This window comes from Penicillium angulare (genome assembly GCF_028827245.1).
Source record: "Penicillium angulare strain IBT 27051 chromosome Unknown utg000004l_segment0_segment0, whole genome shotgun sequence".
NCBI lineage: Eukaryota > Fungi > Ascomycota > Eurotiomycetes > Eurotiales > Aspergillaceae > Penicillium > Penicillium angulare.
This window is the reverse complement of record NW_026623163.1, coordinates 1602946-1621334: the sequence shown is the minus strand read 5'-3', so window position 1 is coordinate 1621334 and position 18389 is coordinate 1602946. Positions and strand designations below refer to the sequence as shown.

Genomic DNA, 18389 nt, shown 5'->3' with positions numbered 1-18389 from the left:
TAAGAGATGAGTAAGCGTCGAGGCGCTCCAGAGGCAATTCACGTCATTCCCCGCAGTAATAAGCTATTTTTTCTTGCCTCTTTCCAATTCTCTACACGTGAAGTGTAGTCTATAAAAGCTACCCTGTCTGCCAATGCTCTTGAAGCTCCTCCGCTCATCTGTGTTGCAACAATTTTCACGACCTCCAATTGTCAAAGCGGGGTATTCTGTAGCTTCCCATCCGTGCTTCTCCGCACCATCACGAACAATGGCGGTACAGACAACCTCACACATAATCAATTAACATAACATCTTATATTCTAACATCATATTCAGACTGGAAATACGTCCAAGATCACCGACTGGGTGAACCCCAATGATAAGTCTGGCGAGTTCAAGCGCCAGCAATCCGCCTTCCGAAGCTTCATCTCGCGCGAGGCGGGCGCAGAGTTCCCTCCTGAGAAAGGCCGCTACCATCTCTACGTGTCCTATGCTTGTCCTTGGGGTATGACAGAACTATTCTCAAACATTCATACTGTGCTCATACTAATATCTCCAAAGCTCATCGAACACTGATCACCCGCAAATTGAAGGGTTTGGAGGATATCATCTCCTTCTCGTCTGTTCACTGGCACTTGGCTGAAAAAGGTAAGCTATATGTTCTTTTTATTTCATATGCAACAAATATTGATTGATCCCCGTAGGATGGCGCTTCGCCACCGCAGACGAAAATCTTCCCGGGGAAAACACCATTCCCGACCCATTGCACCCGGAGTTCACGCACCTGCGTGAGATCTACTTCTCCAACGACTCGAACTACGGAGGACGATTCACTGTTCCCGTCTTATTCGACAAGAAGACCAAGAAGATTGTCAGCAATGAGGTAATTCTTCCTAGTCCCGTATTCAAATCAAAACTCTACTAACACACCCCACCCAGAGCGCCGAAATCATCCGCATGCTCTACTACGAGTTCGATGACCTGGTAGCAGACAAATACAAAAAGCTAGATCTCTTCCCTGCTCATCTCCGCCAGGAAATCGATACAAGCAACGATTGGATCTACAATGATATCAACAATGGTGTCTATAAATCAGGCTTCGCGACCACACAGGAAGCGTACGAGAAAGCCGTGACGACTCTCTTTGGATCCTTGGACAAAGTCGAAGCCCATCTTGCGAAGCAAGCGTCCGTTTCGCCATTTTTCTTTGGAGATAGTGTTTCGGAGGCGGATATTCGTCTCTTCACTACTATTATCCGATTTGATCCGGTTTATGTGCAGCATTTCAAGTGTAATATTCGTGATATTCGCTCTGGGTATCCGGCTATTCACCGTTGGGTGCGTGGGTTATATTGGGATTTGCCTGCTTTCGGGGAGACAACGGATTTCGAGCATATTAAGAAGCACTATACGAAGTCGCATAAGCAGATTAATCAGTTTGCTATCACGCCTGTTGGGCCGTTGCCGGATATTTTGCCTAAGGATCAGGAGGTTAATGCCGTGAAGGGAGCTTAGATGAAAGAGAGAAGTGGTTTGTGGTTCGAATGTTTGTATTTTTTTAATTGAATTAATGTGGTTTGTCTTCAATGTTGAATACATACAGGCTAGCCGAAATATCGAAATAGAAGAATTTTATGATCATGATTTAAGCAAATTATGATACTATAACCTTTATTCAACACTTGCACAGCCCAGCAGAACTAGTAGAGATATTTGAATGGTAAAGTATCAATGTAATTTTCAATATTGACAAAAAATGTAAGAAGAAAAAGAAGAACCGTGGGTGTTATGAAACCCGCGTACCTCGACGCCTTGCCATGCTTGTAGTGGGTACATGAGTTACCCAATCTGCCTATGGCAAATACCGCCTGGTAAAAGGAGGTGTCACGTTCCTCAGGACCAAAACGGATGAGCCCAAAAGCAAAGTAGATGCAAAATGTTCAGATGAAGCCTTCCCAGTGTAGCAAAGAGAAGAGCATAAAGCAAAATGATAGATGAGATGTAGATGGCATGTGCACAGGACCGTGACATGCTGTATGTTAGGCCTTTCGGGGGTATCTCAAGTTAAGTAGCTTTAAATCAAGAAAAAAAGAAAATTTCGAGAGCAAAGAAGAAATGGTGGCGTTGGGAGTAAAGTGAGTCAAGGGAGAAAAAGACCAATGATTAGGAAATGGCAGGTGATAGGTCTTGAGGGGGTAGTGTTACAGGATAGCCGATTATTTCAAGCCAAGGAATCGCTTCGAGTTCTCGTAAACCACGTAGCTGATGGAAACTGCCGGTGCGACTTTGAGGAGGTTGGGAGTAAGGCCCTTGTAGAGCCCTCGAGGTCCCTCGGCTGCAAGGGTTCTGCGTGCGACGTCGCCGATACCGGTATAGGTAGCGGGGTGTAGAGCAGTTCCTTGGGCTTGTAATCGGGTGCGAAGGACGTTCAAGGGGTAGACGACCGAGGCACTCAGGCCTCCACTGGTTGCACCAATGGCACCAGTGACAACGTTATTGAGAGGAATATCATCTTCGTGGCAGTTGTTCATGCGTGCTTGTCGAGCAAGGAGAGCTCGTTTGAGGTATTCAAATGTTGTGAGATCGATGGCAGCATAGGGGAACATTCCAATTAGGCCAAGAGGAAGTCCGCGAAAGAATCCAAAAAGTCCGTTGGCGTTCCACACTTTCTTTGCAGTGGCGATAATAAGCTTGTTGCCTCTCAAGCCACCTTCAACAGTACTACATTGCATGCGACTGATGAAGAAGATTAGTAAGAAAATAAATGCTTCCTTGAACAAAGTGTACTTACAATTTTAATGTATCAAGTGGGTAAACAAAACATCTACGGGTTTGTCAGAAAACGAAATCCTTGGATGACCAGAATAGAGACGTACTGCGCGACCATTCCACCAATACCACCTGATAAGAACTGTGATGTCGGCCTGAGTCGTTTGGTATCATTATGCCCTTCCAACCTGGCAAATGTTCGTTTCGCGGACTATATCGGATCAGTTATCTGGTCAATCTGTTTGTTTTTCAATTGATCGATGTTACCTCGTAAGCTCCAAACTTGATCGCAGACTCTGGCATAACCTTAACTACATTCAGACCATTTCCTATAAAAAGTCAGAAGGGCCCTTGCTTAAGCTACCCAGAAAAAGAGTTTAACTCACCTGCAAACATACTCCGAATACCTCCGGCTCTCCACAATTCCTTCAACGCGTCTAAGAGCGTTTTAGAGGCCTGCCCCGCCGCAGCTATGGGAGCTCCATCCTTTGCTGCCCGAACAGCTTGTTTCTGCACGCCGGTTTTTGCAATAAGATAAACTTTGAGACGATCGAGAGGTGCGGTGGCCGTCCTGGACACGACGCCAGCTATCCCGCCCGCAACGAAGTAGCCTAATTGGGGGGTATTTTCGGTCAACTTCCGTTCATAATGGCGGAAAGACATCCACATGGCGGTGGTTTTGGGGATTGGCAACCACTCCAGCTCAATGTCAGCGTCTATCGACGCGAATTCCTTCCTAATGCTCAAAGACGAGTCTTCGGGCAGGACAGATTGCGCATCGGCTGACGGAAGAAGTGAGGCCAGGGCAGGCAGGGAGAGAATATTGTACAAAAGAGCCTTGACGGCAAGGAGGTAGGTGTTAGGAAACGAGCAGTCTGTACCTAGGCCCTGTAGTTCGTTTATATGGACATCTCCTTCCGGGTTGAGATTTCCTGTAGCTGTGTAATATGACAAGACGGCGCGAAGATCCGACGGTGAATGTAAAGGCAAGAAGAGGAGGAAATCTCTATATCGAAAGAAAACACACGTTAGTCAACGATTGTTCCAGTGATAAGCTCTAATATTAAAAAGAGAGTTGAAAGTAAAAGGTTGGCGGGTATTCGAACCTCCACTCCGTGTAAGAAATCACCCCGTCGTTGTTTTTGTCGACCTCGGAGAAAAATTCGTCTAGCTTTGCGTTGGATACGGTTACCCCGGACTGAGCAAACGCATTTCGTAACTCGGTTTTGTCGATTTCGCCGTTATGATTGCGATCGATAGACTGGAACATCTGCCAAAGACCGCACTCGGTGTGGTTTATAAAAGCTTGAAATTCTAGAAACAAAGGTTAGGCGGTTCCCAAACAGGAAGCGCGTACGCGCCAACTTCGCCCAAAAGAGCTGCGGTCTAATGGAAAACATTACCATCGTAGTCTATACGGCCATCGCCGTTCGTGTCAACTTCGCGCAAAATGCTGCGAAGCAACCCGTCGGCATTTTTCAGAGCTAGGTCGATCGCGTCAGTCGGAAGCTTTCGGCATGAGATCGGAAAGTTTGCAACTACTCACGGTGATCAACCTTCTTCAGACCTTTCTTTAAGCCATGAAGATCGATCCCTCCCTCTTTTCGGGTATCCAGTGTTGTCCAAAGTCGAGCCACTCGTTCGTCGCGCTCATCTTTCGACTCGCCGGGTGCCATACTTTCGGAGGAAAATTGTTATTGAGCACCCGGCATCATCCAAGGGAGCATGTTCCGAAGTGGTTAGGCGGGCGCTGTGAGGGGTCGGCGGGGGCGTTTAAATGATTTAGTAACAAGGCGACGTTGGAACCTCGAACTTCAGAGTTGGCATTAGAGGAGTGGGGGTGTTGGAAGGTAATGATTAATCGGGCTCCGATCATTGCTCCAACTTGGACGCTTGACGCCATCACCGGGCACGGGACCAGGGTTGGGCCCTAAGCCTATTTGGGCCATTGCCTCGGGCGTTATCAGACAACATCATAAGGAGGAAGGAATCACCGGGGTAGAAAATCTCAGATAAAACTAGGCATGATTGCCTGAGTACATGATTATACTACGCTACCCCATGGTCAATCATGGCGGCGAATTACTGGGCTTCGACGCAACGCCGGCATTGGCTCTTCTCAAGGGAGAAGCTCGCCGATATTCGGGAAGGACTGCGTGAACGAGATAAGGTCACCCATTCACAGTTTCCGCTGCCGGATCAGCGTCTGTTGAATATCTACTTCAATCAACGTAAGATCAATAATGGCACCCTGTCAAATTTGTTGTGATAGGGCTGACTATTTTCCCAGAACTTATCAAACTTGGAAAGCGCATGTCCACCAGGCAACAAGCAATTGCAACAGCCCAAGTCTATTTGAAACGTTTCTATACCAAAAATGAAATTCGACAAACAAACCCATACCTGCTTCTCACTACAGCCTTCTATTTGGCTTGTAAGACGGAAGAATGTCCCCAACATATCCGCTTTGTGGTCGGTGAAGCCCGTGGACTTTGGCCAGGTAAGAGGCATGACCCTGGTATACCTTTCTGTAGATCCCACATACTAAAAGGTCATATTCAGAATTCATCACGCACGATGTAGCTAAACTTGGCGAATGTGAGTTCGCATTGATCTCTGAGATGAGCTCACAACTTATCGTACACCATCCATATCGCACCCTAACAGAGCTGCAAAGCGACTTATCGCTCAACTCCGATGAGGTCGCACTAGCCTGGTCCGTGATCAATGATCACTATCTGACAGATCTTCCACTTCTGCATCCACCTCATGTAATTGGTATCATGGCCATCATCATTGCGGTGGTTTTCAAACCAGCTCACCCTGGTAACTTTGGCAACTCCGCACAGTCAGCGTTGGCGGCTACGATGCGCGATGGAGGCGGTATGAACATGTTGGCGTCGTCACTTTCTGATAAGGCTGGACCTGGAGCCGCGCGGATTCAAAAACTCGTTCAGTGGCTTGCGGAGAGTGATGTTGACATCAAGGCTGTTGTTGAATGCACTCAGGAACTTTTGTCGCTATATGAGGTATGGGAGCAGTACAGCGAAAAGCACTGCAAGGAACTGATTGGTAGAATGGTCAAGAGTAAGAACTTGGATAAGTAAGCACCTGCGTGTGGGCAGGGTTTGGTCTTGAAAGCTATTGGCGGGGCATCATTTTTTATTTCTGTTACATGACATGAGGTTCTGACATTCCGGAGTTTGGGAAATATTCTTTTATTGGTTGCATTCATATGGCATTGATACATTTGCATGTCAGCGTTTGTTTGTCATTGAGTTGTTTCGGGTTATACTAGTATATAATATCAACCCGATTTTCAAAGCTCGTTTTGACGTATGAACGATTCCTTAATGAGTAATTGGAATTCAATCCAACGTTAGAACATTGATGCGACCCAAAACTCTAGTACTAGAAGGTCAGTCTTAGTTGAATAACACCACTGGCAGAGCCATGGAATCCACACATCCACTTCAAGTTGGGCATCGATGATCCGAGCAGTGCCTAGTACCTACCATACTGCATTTTTATGAGCAATCATCATTAATGATCACATTTCTAATTCGATTTCAAGAAATGTGACTATTTTGGTTGGTTTGGAAAAATTCGAATCATGAAATGCTGATTATGAAATACTTTTATGTCCCGATCGCGGATACCCCCTGCATGATTATATATAAACCTACTGATTTCAACGATTTCCACTACTTTTACAGCTATTCAAGTACTATTAGCATAAAAAATCTCAGTTCTGTTTCGAAATCTTGATAATAAATACTATTAAGAATAAGAATGGGATTTATCTCGGAGATGTGGCTTCAGGGAGGCATCTGCTGGACTTCTGGAGAGATGGAGCAACCACCCTGCACATTATTGGCCAAAGTAAAAGTTTGCAGCCAATCACAAATAAGCTTCAACTAATCACCAACATTTGAACAATTGATGAAATAGGCATATAAGCGGCATACTAGGAAGGGAAAGACACAATGTCAAGAGAAACTCGTTCCTTGTTTTCAACTGATGAAAAGTACCGCCAACATCATGATGAAAGAGCGAATTAAGTAAGAAGACTGAGCATACTTGGCTAATCAGATTCACCTGGGCACTATACAGAGAACCTTGAAATACCAATAACTACATGAAAGTATAGGTTCGAGCAGCATAAGCCTTAGATTAGATTAGATATTTGTCAGAGATAACAAATGCAAGTAATCCATAGCATAGGGGAAACCAAACCAACCACGCATACAGAGTCTAGAGCAATTCAAAACTCCAAGTCACCACCACCTGGGCGCAGCGACAAACAAGAAGTGGCAGTGAAGCGCCCACATCGGGGTTGCCGTGATCGGATCGTTTCACCAAGTTACACCTAGCAGCGAAGGTTCGCCCATCGCAAAAAGACAAAACTCTCCCTCTAGTCCCTTACACAAGATCTCCAGCACTTCTATATATCCCGTAGGCATTATAGTTTACAGTGATTGTAGCCTGTAGACTCACACCTCCCCGCGGTTCGGTTCGCGCTGATATTCTCATCCTATCCTACCTTCTGAAACCACATCCGGACCGATATTGAGTATAAACACGGTCGCTTGGAAATCTGCCCAGGGCAACCAACCAGATAGAACCGAGTCCCTTGCTTGAAGATTCTGGGGGAAGAGGACCAAGCTCCTCGTTGCCCTCATTCCCCTCACTGAAAGATACATCATGCAGTCAGTTCGTATACAGGGGGTGAGAGATCATGTCATGCACGCATGGGTTTGATCTGTCAGCTGCATGAACAAGCTTTCAAGTTAACGGTGCCTGCACCTGGTCATTGCGCCCGTGGGCTATACCAATCGTATGCTAGATTGTGGCTGCACTCTCCAGTACGAGGCTGGGGGCTAGAGGGACGAGCGTGGCAAGCTCACATCGCCCTTCTTGGCCCCAGAGGAGCGGTGAGCGTTGGGCTGAGCTCGAGCCTGAGCTTGAGAGGGAGGGGGAGGAACCGGAGGCTTGTCTTGTCTTTCTCACGCACGGAATATTAGGGGGACCGGACTACCCGAAGATTCCCCAGGTGCAGATCTATTTCGAGTCATGTCTCTTTTGGATGAAGTGGGAGGCTTCTATAATTGTAGAGTGTAAGGTGATCGGAAGCAGGTGCTGTTACGGTAGGCGCTCGTGGCGTTGTTCCATGACGATCCTCTAGTCCGCATCGCGAAAATCATCGTCGCTTCTCTGCTTCCTGTCACCCAACCCTTGTCTTTACTCGGACCACTTGTCACTGCAGGGTTCCACTGTGGTGGCACCGAATTGGGGTGGTTCTTTTATTCTGGTCTCTGCACTATACTCGGTACTACCGCCGCCAAGGCTCCGTAGAGTTTGATGTTATCTCCTCCCTAAAGTTATAGGGCCAATAAAGCCAAGGTGTTCATTCATCCTTCTACATAATCTCGAGGTACGGATTACGGAGTACGTATGTATTGTCAGTTTCCCCGGTCCTATAAACTGTAGATACGAAAAGCAGAGTCTATTCCTAGTCCGGATCCCGCATGTCCGTTTCGGGGAGTTCGGCGAGGAGACGGATACAAGGTCAGATCTTTGGCTGCCAATGACAATTCTGGAAGGGGGGAAACCCATGGCAGCGGGTTGGGAAAAGAAAAAAGGGAAAAAAGGAAAAAATGTCCTTTTTGTTCTTTGTTATGGTGGTCAAGGCGTTAATGCCGGTCGAAATATTGGGGGGGGGGGATCGTCTGTAAGACGCCCGATAAGGAATAGATCCTTGGGGTTCAACAAAACATAAGGGTTAGGATCAGCCACAACCGAATTATGCCTACTAGTTAAGGCTGTGCAGGAACGAGATGAAGTTTCTTTTTTTCTTTTTTTCTTTTTTTCACAATTTTTTCTCGCCCCAATTCCCCAACCCCCAGCCTCCACAATCTTGGATTAGACTTATGCAGAATAGGTAGTCGTTCACGATGCTGTGACATGTAGCATCCACTTGGGCAGAGTAGGAGAACTCCTTATCCGGAAAGTCTAGAGAGAGGAAATACGTAGGGCAGTTGAAAAGGAGAGGGCGATCCGCAAAGGGCATGGGTGGAGATCTACCAGTAAAATATGGAGCGTTAGATTGTTATTATTACCGATCATCATCCTCAGGAGTTGTATGGTTGGGTTTGGTCCTACTCCTAGTAGAGTCAAACATACGAGGTGTAAATTCCAGAAATATTCTTCCGGGGGGGGGGGGAATTGGCCGTAATCGGTAATCAGGCCACAATACCGTACATAATCAGCCCTGGCACTGGGAGGGGGAGAGAATGAAGGCAAATCAGAGAGAAGCGCCGTCCTTGGGGACATACTCGTCATCGAATTCTACAGCCAATTATAAGATCTAATATGCAGTGTGGACTCCACTTCAAATGCCCTCGCCACCTTGTGACTCGCTACTCCATCCAACAAGGTCGTGACAGTACCAATACCAAACTTTGACAGAATTACACACGTTGTGAACCCCATTGCAGCACATTACAGTCGCTGGGTGTAACAATACCACCAACGCAATACTCGTTGGCCCAAACAATCCCAGCTTGAACCCGCTTGAACCCCTCTCTTCGTCTCTTCCCTCTTTTTCTGCTCGCTTTCCGTCTTTCCCACACACTTCCCCATCTTCAATTCTCTACCTTCTTCTCTCCCAACTACTTGTCTTCACGTACAACTTTTCTTTTTTCGATTCGTTTTTCTTCTTCCACCTGCTATATATTATTCTGATTTCTGGGTGCTGGCTTCTCCCCCATACCTCAAATTTCATCCTCCATCATGTCTGCCTTCATGTACACTCACCAGCAACAACACCACCCTCACCACAACACCCACATGTCTCAAAATAACCACCATGGTCGCTCTCGCCGCGCTCCAAAAATGGCCGCTCAAAATGCTCAGCGTCAGTTTCGAGGTGTGAAGAGCATGCGAGAGCTCGCCGAAGCTCCCGCTGTGACTGCCTTCCGGGCTCGTTTCGAGGCTGGTCGCTCCTTTGACCTCGATGACGATTTGGAGTTCTGCCCCAATCTCCTGACCGACGAAGATGTAAGTTTCGCTTGTTGTGATCCTCAAGGATCCCTAGAATCCTTGGCTCTTCAACTCGGATTGCCCCTGCGTCTGGGATCGACATCTCAATTGGAAGCGCCCGTATTAACGACCGTCCAGCTGCACTCTATCCACTCCGCTTCTTCCGACCGCTCTTCGCTGTCCAGTGGATCCCCCGATACTTCGCCGCTCCAGCACCAGATTCAGCCAGTGCAGCAGGTTACTCCGGCTATCTCTCTCTCTCCCGCTTCTGCCAACTCTTACGTCCACGGAGTCAACCCTCACCATCACCAAAACTACCAGCAACAGCAACCTGCCAACCGTACCCGCAAGGTCATTCCTATCATCAACCCCAACACAGGAATGTCCTTGGCCAGCCCACCCTCGTCTATTTCGCCGGCAATGATGCAGACGGCCCAGCGTCGATGGTAAAGATGTTTCGGTTTGCCTGAAACTACGTGGCGCTTGCGCCCTCTTCTGCCCTAGAGGCATGTTCTTTGCACGTCACCTGAGTCTATCTGCATCATCGGGGGTTCCTTAATCGCAGGTCTTAATTACTTTATCCCTTTTATTGCATTCTTGTCTGATACGATACGGCTATTTGCATTCGATACGACGACCTACATCGGAAAAAATTTACGAACGGCGAAACAAAAAAAGACATCAAAAATCATCATAAAACTTCGATAAAATCCGGCTTTGTACATACCAAACATCTTGGACCATCCGCCGCTTTACGACCACCACCTCGCCTTTTATTTTAGATCCTTTGTGTGATGCTTCCAGCTTGTTGCGAGCGACGGCGCCTGCGATTTGATTTCTTGCATCTCTCTCTCTTCTCCTTTTTTTATTTTACCTACGATACCTGTGTCTCTCGGGAGGGACTATCTTCTCTGGCCTTTTTACTCGGTTGGGCCGCCGATGATGTATAGAATGTCTGGTGACTGGCTTTTTTCTTTTCGACGTGCATGTCCCTGGGGACAGGAGTTGAATTTTTCTTATTTTCTACTGGGGAGGAGGGTCGCTTGTAAAGCGACATGTTCTTTTTGGGCCCGACTCACCTACGCTGTGACTTATTCGATGACTTCTTGTTTCTTTGGATTTGTTTATTTTCTCATTGGGGTTATTATTCTCTTGGGCGGGATGGATATCACATTTTTTTGAGGATCTAGAGGCGGAAACGATACACGTCTGCATTGCTTGGGCACTGTTGAAATACCTGGGTTTGTTTTCTTGTTTTTACTGGTTTGCGCATCTTGTTTCATGGATTTTGATTTTATTTTTGGTTCCTGTATATCGGTTTAGGGATTGGTGACACGCGGTACTCATTGCTTCTTTTGTGAAGTAGCTGGTTGGGTCTGGTTGCGAAGCGAAACCATAGGATGCGGAGTTGTTTTTCATTGAGATCGATATCCTGGGGGTCTCTCGCGGTTTGGGCGAGTCTTAGACCATATGCGTTGAAAATGGCTTTCTGCTTTTGCTTTTTTATCATTTATCATTTATCTCCATTCACTTCTTTGTTTCTTCTGCGTTGAACCTCAATAACGCTGTATGATGTTGATTCTTATTTACTATTACCTTCTTGATTCTTGGACACTGTCATTTCCAATGCACATCTCTTTTGTTCATATGCTTTCAATTACTTGTCCTGTTCTATGGCTTTGAGACAATTGATGGACAAAACGATGTGATTCGCATCTATTCCACTCTTCTTTACATACACATCCTGACTTCTACATTCTTTCCCTCATTCATAATCCTAAGGCATCCCTCATCATTGTATGTCTGGATATGCATCTCCTGGATATCAAGGGCATAATGATACTAACTCCAAGGGAGACTCACCAGGGGATGGTATGATTCAAATGGATCCTTTGAATAAAATCTCCGCTCATTACAATCCACCTAGACGTCAGTCCCCTGCATGCGAACAATGGGCATTCTTCTCTACGTCATCCATCACAGATATCTCATGATGTCATTCAAGCTCGTCGGCTAGGAGATGGAGATGATGATGATGATGATGATGATAGGCTATCTGCATATGACAGTTGATCTACACCATAATTGATGTCAATTACCCGATAATCGGTGTTTCCTAACATCGCAATCTTCGTACCGGTTGATATTTACGACTAAAGCAGTCAACCCGCTATTTCGCAATAAACCACTATTGTTCGCCTCAATTTATCGAGAATTATGGCTATTTTCCTAAATAAATGAGCAAGTTTGCCACTTAATTCATTTCCGATGTCCTGAAATGTTCGATTGCAGGGATTAGACGTTAGCGTGGGGTTCTAGCTTATTGGGGGCTGTTGAATCGCCACATTTGAACTTCCGAATAGGGATTAGAGAATCTCTTTTGGTTATGGAAGCTATGGCAACTTGAAGTTCTGATTTTCAAACCCTTTAAAGCCTCTGAAGAACTTGAAGCGGGGCCTCAGCTTATGCTATGCTGTCTTGTCTTAGTCTTACCATCTTCTTCACCAATTTACTTAAGTCGATCTTCCCCTAACATCCGGACTTGAAATATCTTGAAAGAGTGAAAGTAGTCATGTTTTGACTTGCTTACTTAAACTGGCTTTCGATTTGGTTCATGGATAGCAACATCTTTTATAATGAAGACCAAGATAACTATATCCCAAAGACTCAACTAGAACTCAGCGAGTCAACAAGTAGAGCAAATATTTCATCTTTATAATTCCTGGTCGAGGCATGAGCAAAGTTGTATGTGCCCACCGCTATATCATGCAAAAGCAAACTGCTACTGGCTTGGATGATGTTTATTTGATGGTTGAGAAGGTTGAGGTTACTGGGTAGTAACAGCAGCAGCAGCAGCAGGTGGATCCTCGTTAGTCGTGGAAGTACCCTGTCAGTATGAAGTATACTGCAGCCGCCCGTTCTTAATGATCCGTCAGGCATGGGGGAACTGGTAGCGTCGATTTCCTGCAACAAGATACATTAGAACCATTTAACCGTAATAATTGAGAAACATATATGCGTAACATAAACTGCCAATGCATGTTCAATCATTCTCGGGCATTTCCACCGGATCCCGTTGAAGTATCGCTGACGTCACCGGATGGACTGTTCGCATTGTCCCAAGGATCGAATCAACGACAAGGAATTGGCGAGCTGTCCAAGTGCTAGCACGCGGGGTTTCTTGGAATCTTGTGGGGACTTCAACCTCTTCTCTTTCAACTTCGAATATTTATCCTTGACTTGACTCCATCCATTATTCTTTGTACAACCTACCTATTCAAAGACCCCCTTTATACAAGAAGAAGCTCTATCTTTCCACCTCGAAACTACCTCACAGGCAAAATGTCTTTCCTACCCTCGCTCCGTGTGTCATCGCGTCATCTTGTCCGATCTAGCTATGCTATTCCCGCAACGTCATCATTTCACACCACAGCGGCACAGAGAGGGTTGAAAGAAAGCGACAGAAGTTGGTCTCTCATTATAAGATAAGTTATAAAGCTTAAGCTGACTGGACTCTTTAGACCGCGACGATCTTCCTGAGCACTACGAAAGCCAGAAGAATCAGCATGTTAAGAAAGCAAAGGAGGGTACAGCGAAGTGGGACGAAGAACTGGCGAGTAACAGCGAAGCTCATGTATGAACTACCATGACTTTGGATGTTTGATCTCCCCGGGCAGAGACTAATTGTTCTTTTCTTTCTATCGATATAGGTCAAAGCGGATCGAGGTGATCTCGACGCCGACTCTAAGGATTTCCAGCATATGCAGGAACAAGTAAAGAAGGGGAAAGCAGCAGGAAAAAGTGCTTGATTGGAATCTGTGCTGGTGATTTAACGTTGTTAAGATTGTTCTGTAACGGTCGGTGTTTTAGGATACATCTATAATGGGATACGAAATGAGCAGCATCTATTTTAACGCTCGTAATGATTGGAAGGTGTTCGCAATGAGATAATCAAGGATACGCTTGCTGGTAGATGTAGAGTATAAAATAAACACAGAGTCTAGAACAGAACTCTTCATCCTCAACGCCGGATACTATTAATGGAACCCAGGGAAAGGACTGGCTGGTTCTCATCAAGCCTTGAAGAGATATAAAAAGAGAAGAACGCCCGCTTGTAGCAAGAAGAAGTGAAAAAAAATCACTGGAAGAAATACATCTTGAGGTGGTACCTCTTAAGAAAACAAAGAGTCGCCTATTTCAAAATCACAATCAAGATCACCAGAATGATTATCAGCCCAATGATGGTCATCATGCTCCAATTCTCACTGGCCTTGCGACGGACCTTATCCAATCGCCGAGTCGCAGTGTTCAGTCGGCCTTGATGGCGCTCAACATCGTCATCCAATCCATCCAAGAGCGTTATGTGACCATCAAGCTCGTCACCGATCTGAATACTCAGCTGATGTTGTCTCCCGACCGACTGCCCCAAACGATCAAGCTGTTCATCTTGTTGACGCATCACTTCATCATGGTTTAGGTAAATCTGCTCATTGCTCATATTTGTTTGATCGGGACCAGCCGGGGAGGGTTCATCGCGATAAGGCTGGAACAAGTTCTGTCTATTGCGATTCTCTTCTTCATCTATCTCCTCTTGCACAGCAGCCGCTGCGGCGGTGTTATCCATGAACCGCACGGATTTGGAGGGCGGGTGTTGGGGAACCGGTTGTTTAAGATCGGGGGTTGCGGAATTCGACGCCAGCGCCGATTCGCCGTAGAACTGCGATGATAGGTCTCTATATTGTTCGTGGAGGGGGACAAGCTGGTCCTTTAGCGCGGCTGCGCCGGCGCTATCGTGTGAGTCTGCTAAACGGGTCTGTTCGGCTTCAACAGCTTGGATGCCTTCTTGAAGGGACTCTAGGGAGCGAGAAATCTCGCCATCTTGGGCATTTGGTTCGAGGTCCAGCGATATAGCCCGCTGTCTTTCTAGAAGGGAGAGTTTGATGTGGTCGACGAGGAGGAAAAGCTGAGATGGGTTCGTCATCGTGAAAGAGAAAGAGGAGAAAGTCGGGCGGTTGGGATCCGCTCCAAGATTCTTGAGTCGGAAATTGGGAGTAATGAGCCCGCTTTGCGTTTAGAGGGGGGTCAGGTGTGGAGACTGGTAAATAGCGTTGGAGACTTTGAGCCGATCAGTGTCGGGATGAATGGTATAGGATGGATGAATGTTTAATTGCTGGAGTGTAAGATGAGGAAGGCAACGATCAATGCCGAGACCACGGGTTATGCGATCTGCCGCTTTTCCGCCTTTGGAGTCGACCCCCTTCTGCTCTCCCCGCAATAATCCCACCCTGCGCATTCTTACTCCTTGACATATTCACCTTGAGTGATCATATTGCGATTATATTTCGAATTCACTTCCTTGGGGCATCTCTCAGTTCGAGGATCCCCTGAAAGTCTACGCAGGAGGTGCCAACACTCATGGATCCCTTGTGTCTTTGACTTGACCTCGGTATCTAGTAGATCCCCAACTTGCCATCCGCCCTGCGTCTACACCTGCCGCCTCACTGTTCCTGCAGAACACACACACCCTTTCGGAAATCTGCACCGGACCTTACATCAAGTTGCTTTATGCATTATAAATAAATACCTAAACTTGCGAAACATGGATCTTCACGAATTCCTGGCTCTCGAGCCCAACTGCGATACAGAAGGGCAAGTCGATTTGCGCTCCCTTGAATTAGTATCCGACTACGACAGCCACCTTATGTGTGCGATATGCCACTGTGCCTTCGTACAACCGGTGCGACTACAATGCGATCACGTTTTTTGCGAGAAATGCTTGCGATCGGCCATCACCAGCTTCCGGTCGGCCGACCCGGATGGATTCCCGTGTCCCTCTTGCCGAACCCCCACCAGTCACCTCTCGATGAGCGTGCCCCGCCTATTGATCAACATGTGTGACGAAATTCAAGTGCGATGTCCACTGGCTACAGAAGGTTGCGAGGAAGTTGTTCCGAGAGGTCATATTCAATCACATGTGGATAAATACTGTGGATATCAATTAGTGCCTTGTCCGGATGAATCTTGCGATAAGATGACCCGGAAAAAGGATCTGCAGACGGGAAAGAGGTGCAGACATAGCTATTGGCGCTGCTCGCGATGTGAAGAGGATGTAATGGAACAGGACTATGAGGTTTGTTTGACTCCATTTGATGCTTGAAAGACGCATATAAGAAAATACCAAGGCTAATACTAGTAATGTTCTAGGAACATGATACGGAGCTATGTCCCAGTCTAGAGACGGTCTGCGTCGACTGTGGAACTATGGTTTTACAACGCACACTGAAAACGCATATCGAGGCATGCCCTGAAGTTCTCAGCCCTTGCGCTGCATCGAAATATGGATGTCAAGTCGAAGTCCGGCAGGCCGAGATTACGTCTCATGAGCAACAATGTCCACTTATTGCGATCGGTCCATACTTGGAGGCACAGAATACGCGACTTAACTCTCTCGAATTGACCACGAGGCACCTGCAACAACGGAATGAAATATACGAAGATGGACTTGCCAATATTCGATCTACTTTGGTAGAGTCATCACGCATTGACACCCGTCGCAACGATACAGCCTCCGGCGCCGATGCAGAGGAAATGGCAGATCGCTCTTCGAATGTTTTCTCATCAAATGCGACGACATACCTCCTTTCTCTTCATGAATCTCTCCGCGAAGAGGTTAACCAGATGTCACACGCCCTTACAGATCTAGATGCTCGAGCCAGTATGAGTATCATGAATGAGTGTCTCCGAATCAAAGAAGACATCGCACATACCAACGCTGCAGTGAATAGTGTTCGCATGCAAGTTCAATGGCTTATGAACCCCCGGCTCCATGGCACACGAACCGGTGTCATGCGAACCAATGGTACAAGCACCCCAGGCGAAGCTCGATCTCAATTTACGCCGTCATCTACACCCGGGCCTAGCAGTGCTGCCGGCTCCCATCTTGGTCCGTTACGGCCACGGCGAACCAGTGATACTGGACGCGAGGGGACAAAACTGTAAACCCTCTTTCTCAACAAGGATTTATTATGAGCGTTGCATTTTCTTCCAATGGACCAGGGGAGATGGAGTCAGAATTCTGGGTTTCTTTTGTTTTGCCTTGGGGGTTTATGAATTAATGATAGGACTAGGTTTGGTTGGTGCGGACACGTCTTTCAGGTTTTACTACTATTAAATAGCCGGTGCTATTTTTGATATACTCATATTTTATCAAGCTTAATTAATTCATATTACAAGGATACTGGCAGTAGCATTTTCAAAACTTTGATTCATTCACTCGCTTTTGTAACTGTAGCTACAGCCCCTCAAACCTACGTGGTCTGCAGAAGATCAATTCCATCAACCATTCAAAAAAGAAACTGCAACACCGTCATGATTTCAGAAATTGATTCATGAGGAAAGAGAAAGAAGGGGAGGGGTACCGGGAGATACAAGGGGAAATGAATTGTGTATAGAGGCCAAGTCCATTATCCAACACGTCGGCGCTTCGAAACCTGAGGAGTCTGCACCGAATCATCACAAGCAGGAAGCCGCTTCAAATTCCGACCCCTCTGAGTCGCAACAGGCTGAGCAGTCCTACTTTCCTGACCCGCAGTCATAGTAGATGAAGCGTCCTCCATCGGCGAAGTAAGAGTAGCATGCTGAGATTGTGGGTTCATAGATCGTTTATTGGCGTAGTAGTAGTACCACGGATGGAGTCTCGTGTAAGGGCCCCATGCAAGGGGATTATCGCGGCGAAACACATGGCTCCCAAGGGTATTAGATCTATTAGCGTCAAAGCTAAGAGAGCCAGCATCTGCTTCATGGATTCCATAATGGCTATCGTCAAAGCTTTTAGGAAAGTGTTCTGGGCTCTGATAATCTCGGCGATACTTGCGCAAAAAGTCGATGTCATCGGCGAAGTCATTGATTGTGCCATTGCCACGCTGATGAGCCTCGCGATACAGATTCTCTAAGTCTTGAAAGTTGGTTGAGACCTCACGTTTAAGGCTGCCCTGGCGTTGACTGATAATATCATGCTTGTGATTTCCAAACAGGTCACTTCCGCCGTCACTGCTGCTGCTGCATGTGGGAATCAACGATGGAGGATAGTTGTGAGGACCCGGAAGTGAATCGGTGCTCTCGTCGTCGTCTTCATCCATGCTAGTATCATACTCCGTAAGCCTGTCGGTAGCTTCTTCAGTATCTGTCGAGAAGGCTTCACTCTCAGAACTCGAAATGGGGATGGGATCCTCAAAGGATCCGGCTGGAGCTGGTACGACTTGTGGGGTGATTTGGCGTTCCATGAATTCTTGGGGGACATTGTCTTTCAAAGTGTTGATGATCATATTGAGTTTGGACATCAGGCTGACGACATAGCTGGATGATGCGTTGGACTGAGGATAGTGACATGTGTGGTAGAAAAGGTCGAAGCTGAAATCAGCATACTCATCAAACATTCGCTGCAGGCTGGTGTGCTTAACAGATAGCTGCTCTAGACTTGGCCAGGAGTCTGCCATATTGGAAGGTAGGTATGTTGTTAGTCGGCGGGTTTGATAAAGTCTTTGGATGGCGGAGTTGGAAGAAAGGTGATTTCTTGATGAATGACTGGAGAGATAAAGCCA

General features: G+C 46.6%; 8 protein-coding genes across 8 annotated transcripts; 5 read left to right on the top strand and 3 right to left on the bottom strand.

The window, feature by feature from the left end:
- Positions 1-247: 247 nt before the first annotated feature.
- N7478_004540 (glutathione S-transferase family protein) lies at positions 248-1494 on the top strand (the record flags this gene model as incomplete). Its single annotated transcript, XM_056920754.1, has 5 exons — positions 248-253; positions 316-484; positions 541-627; positions 684-862; positions 919-1494. 5 exons carry the CDS (start codon positions 248-250, stop codon positions 1492-1494), a joined length of 1017 nt encoding a protein of 338 aa, XP_056778791.1.
- Positions 1495-2195: 701 nt separating this feature from the next.
- Positions 2196-4424, bottom strand: N7478_004539 (calcium-binding mitochondrial carrier protein; the record flags this gene model as incomplete). Its single annotated transcript, XM_056920753.1, has 8 exons — positions 2196-2715; positions 2771-2803; positions 2856-2959; positions 3016-3077; positions 3135-3754; positions 3855-4062; positions 4152-4232; positions 4295-4424. 8 exons carry the CDS (start codon positions 4422-4424, stop codon positions 2196-2198), a joined length of 1758 nt encoding a protein of 585 aa, XP_056778790.1.
- Positions 4425-4819: 395 nt separating this feature from the next.
- On the top strand, positions 4820-5855 carry ssn8 (cyclin-dependent protein serine/threonine kinase regulator SSN8; the record flags this gene model as incomplete). Its single annotated transcript, XM_056920752.1, has 3 exons — positions 4820-4979; positions 5039-5248; positions 5311-5855. 3 exons carry the CDS (start codon positions 4820-4822, stop codon positions 5853-5855), a joined length of 915 nt encoding a protein of 304 aa, XP_056778789.1.
- A 3685-nt stretch (positions 5856-9540) lies between these two features.
- Positions 9541-10239, top strand: N7478_004537 (DUF4452 domain-containing protein; the record flags this gene model as incomplete). Its single annotated transcript, XM_056920751.1, has 2 exons — positions 9541-9807; positions 9928-10239. 2 exons carry the CDS (start codon positions 9541-9543, stop codon positions 10237-10239), a joined length of 579 nt encoding a protein of 192 aa, XP_056778788.1.
- Positions 10240-13131: 2892 nt separating this feature from the next.
- On the top strand, positions 13132-13598 carry N7478_004536 (uncharacterized protein; the record flags this gene model as incomplete). Its single annotated transcript, XM_056920750.1, has 3 exons — positions 13132-13255; positions 13311-13423; positions 13500-13598. 3 exons carry the CDS (start codon positions 13132-13134, stop codon positions 13596-13598), a joined length of 336 nt encoding a protein of 111 aa, XP_056778787.1.
- A 383-nt stretch (positions 13599-13981) lies between these two features.
- On the bottom strand, positions 13982-14770 carry N7478_004535 (syntaxin family protein; the record flags this gene model as incomplete). The annotated part of the gene is made up of 1 exon (XM_056920749.1): positions 13982-14770. The coding sequence occupies one exon, from the start codon at positions 14768-14770 to the stop codon at positions 13982-13984; it is 789 nt and encodes a 262-aa protein (XP_056778786.1).
- Positions 14771-15388: 618 nt separating this feature from the next.
- N7478_004534 (uncharacterized protein) lies at positions 15389-16788 on the top strand (the record flags this gene model as incomplete). Its single annotated transcript, XM_056920748.1, has 3 exons — positions 15389-15494; positions 15894-15919; positions 15994-16788. Exons 2-3 carry the CDS (start codon positions 15902-15904, stop codon positions 16786-16788), a joined length of 813 nt encoding a protein of 270 aa, XP_056778785.1. The 5' UTR covers positions 15389-15494; positions 15894-15901.
- A 464-nt stretch (positions 16789-17252) lies between these two features.
- On the bottom strand, positions 17253-18284 carry N7478_004533 (uncharacterized protein; the record flags this gene model as incomplete). Its single annotated transcript, XM_056920747.1, has 1 exon — positions 17253-18284. One exon carries the CDS (start codon positions 18282-18284, stop codon positions 17253-17255), a length of 1032 nt encoding a protein of 343 aa, XP_056778784.1.
- Positions 18285-18389: the final 105 nt, after the last annotated feature.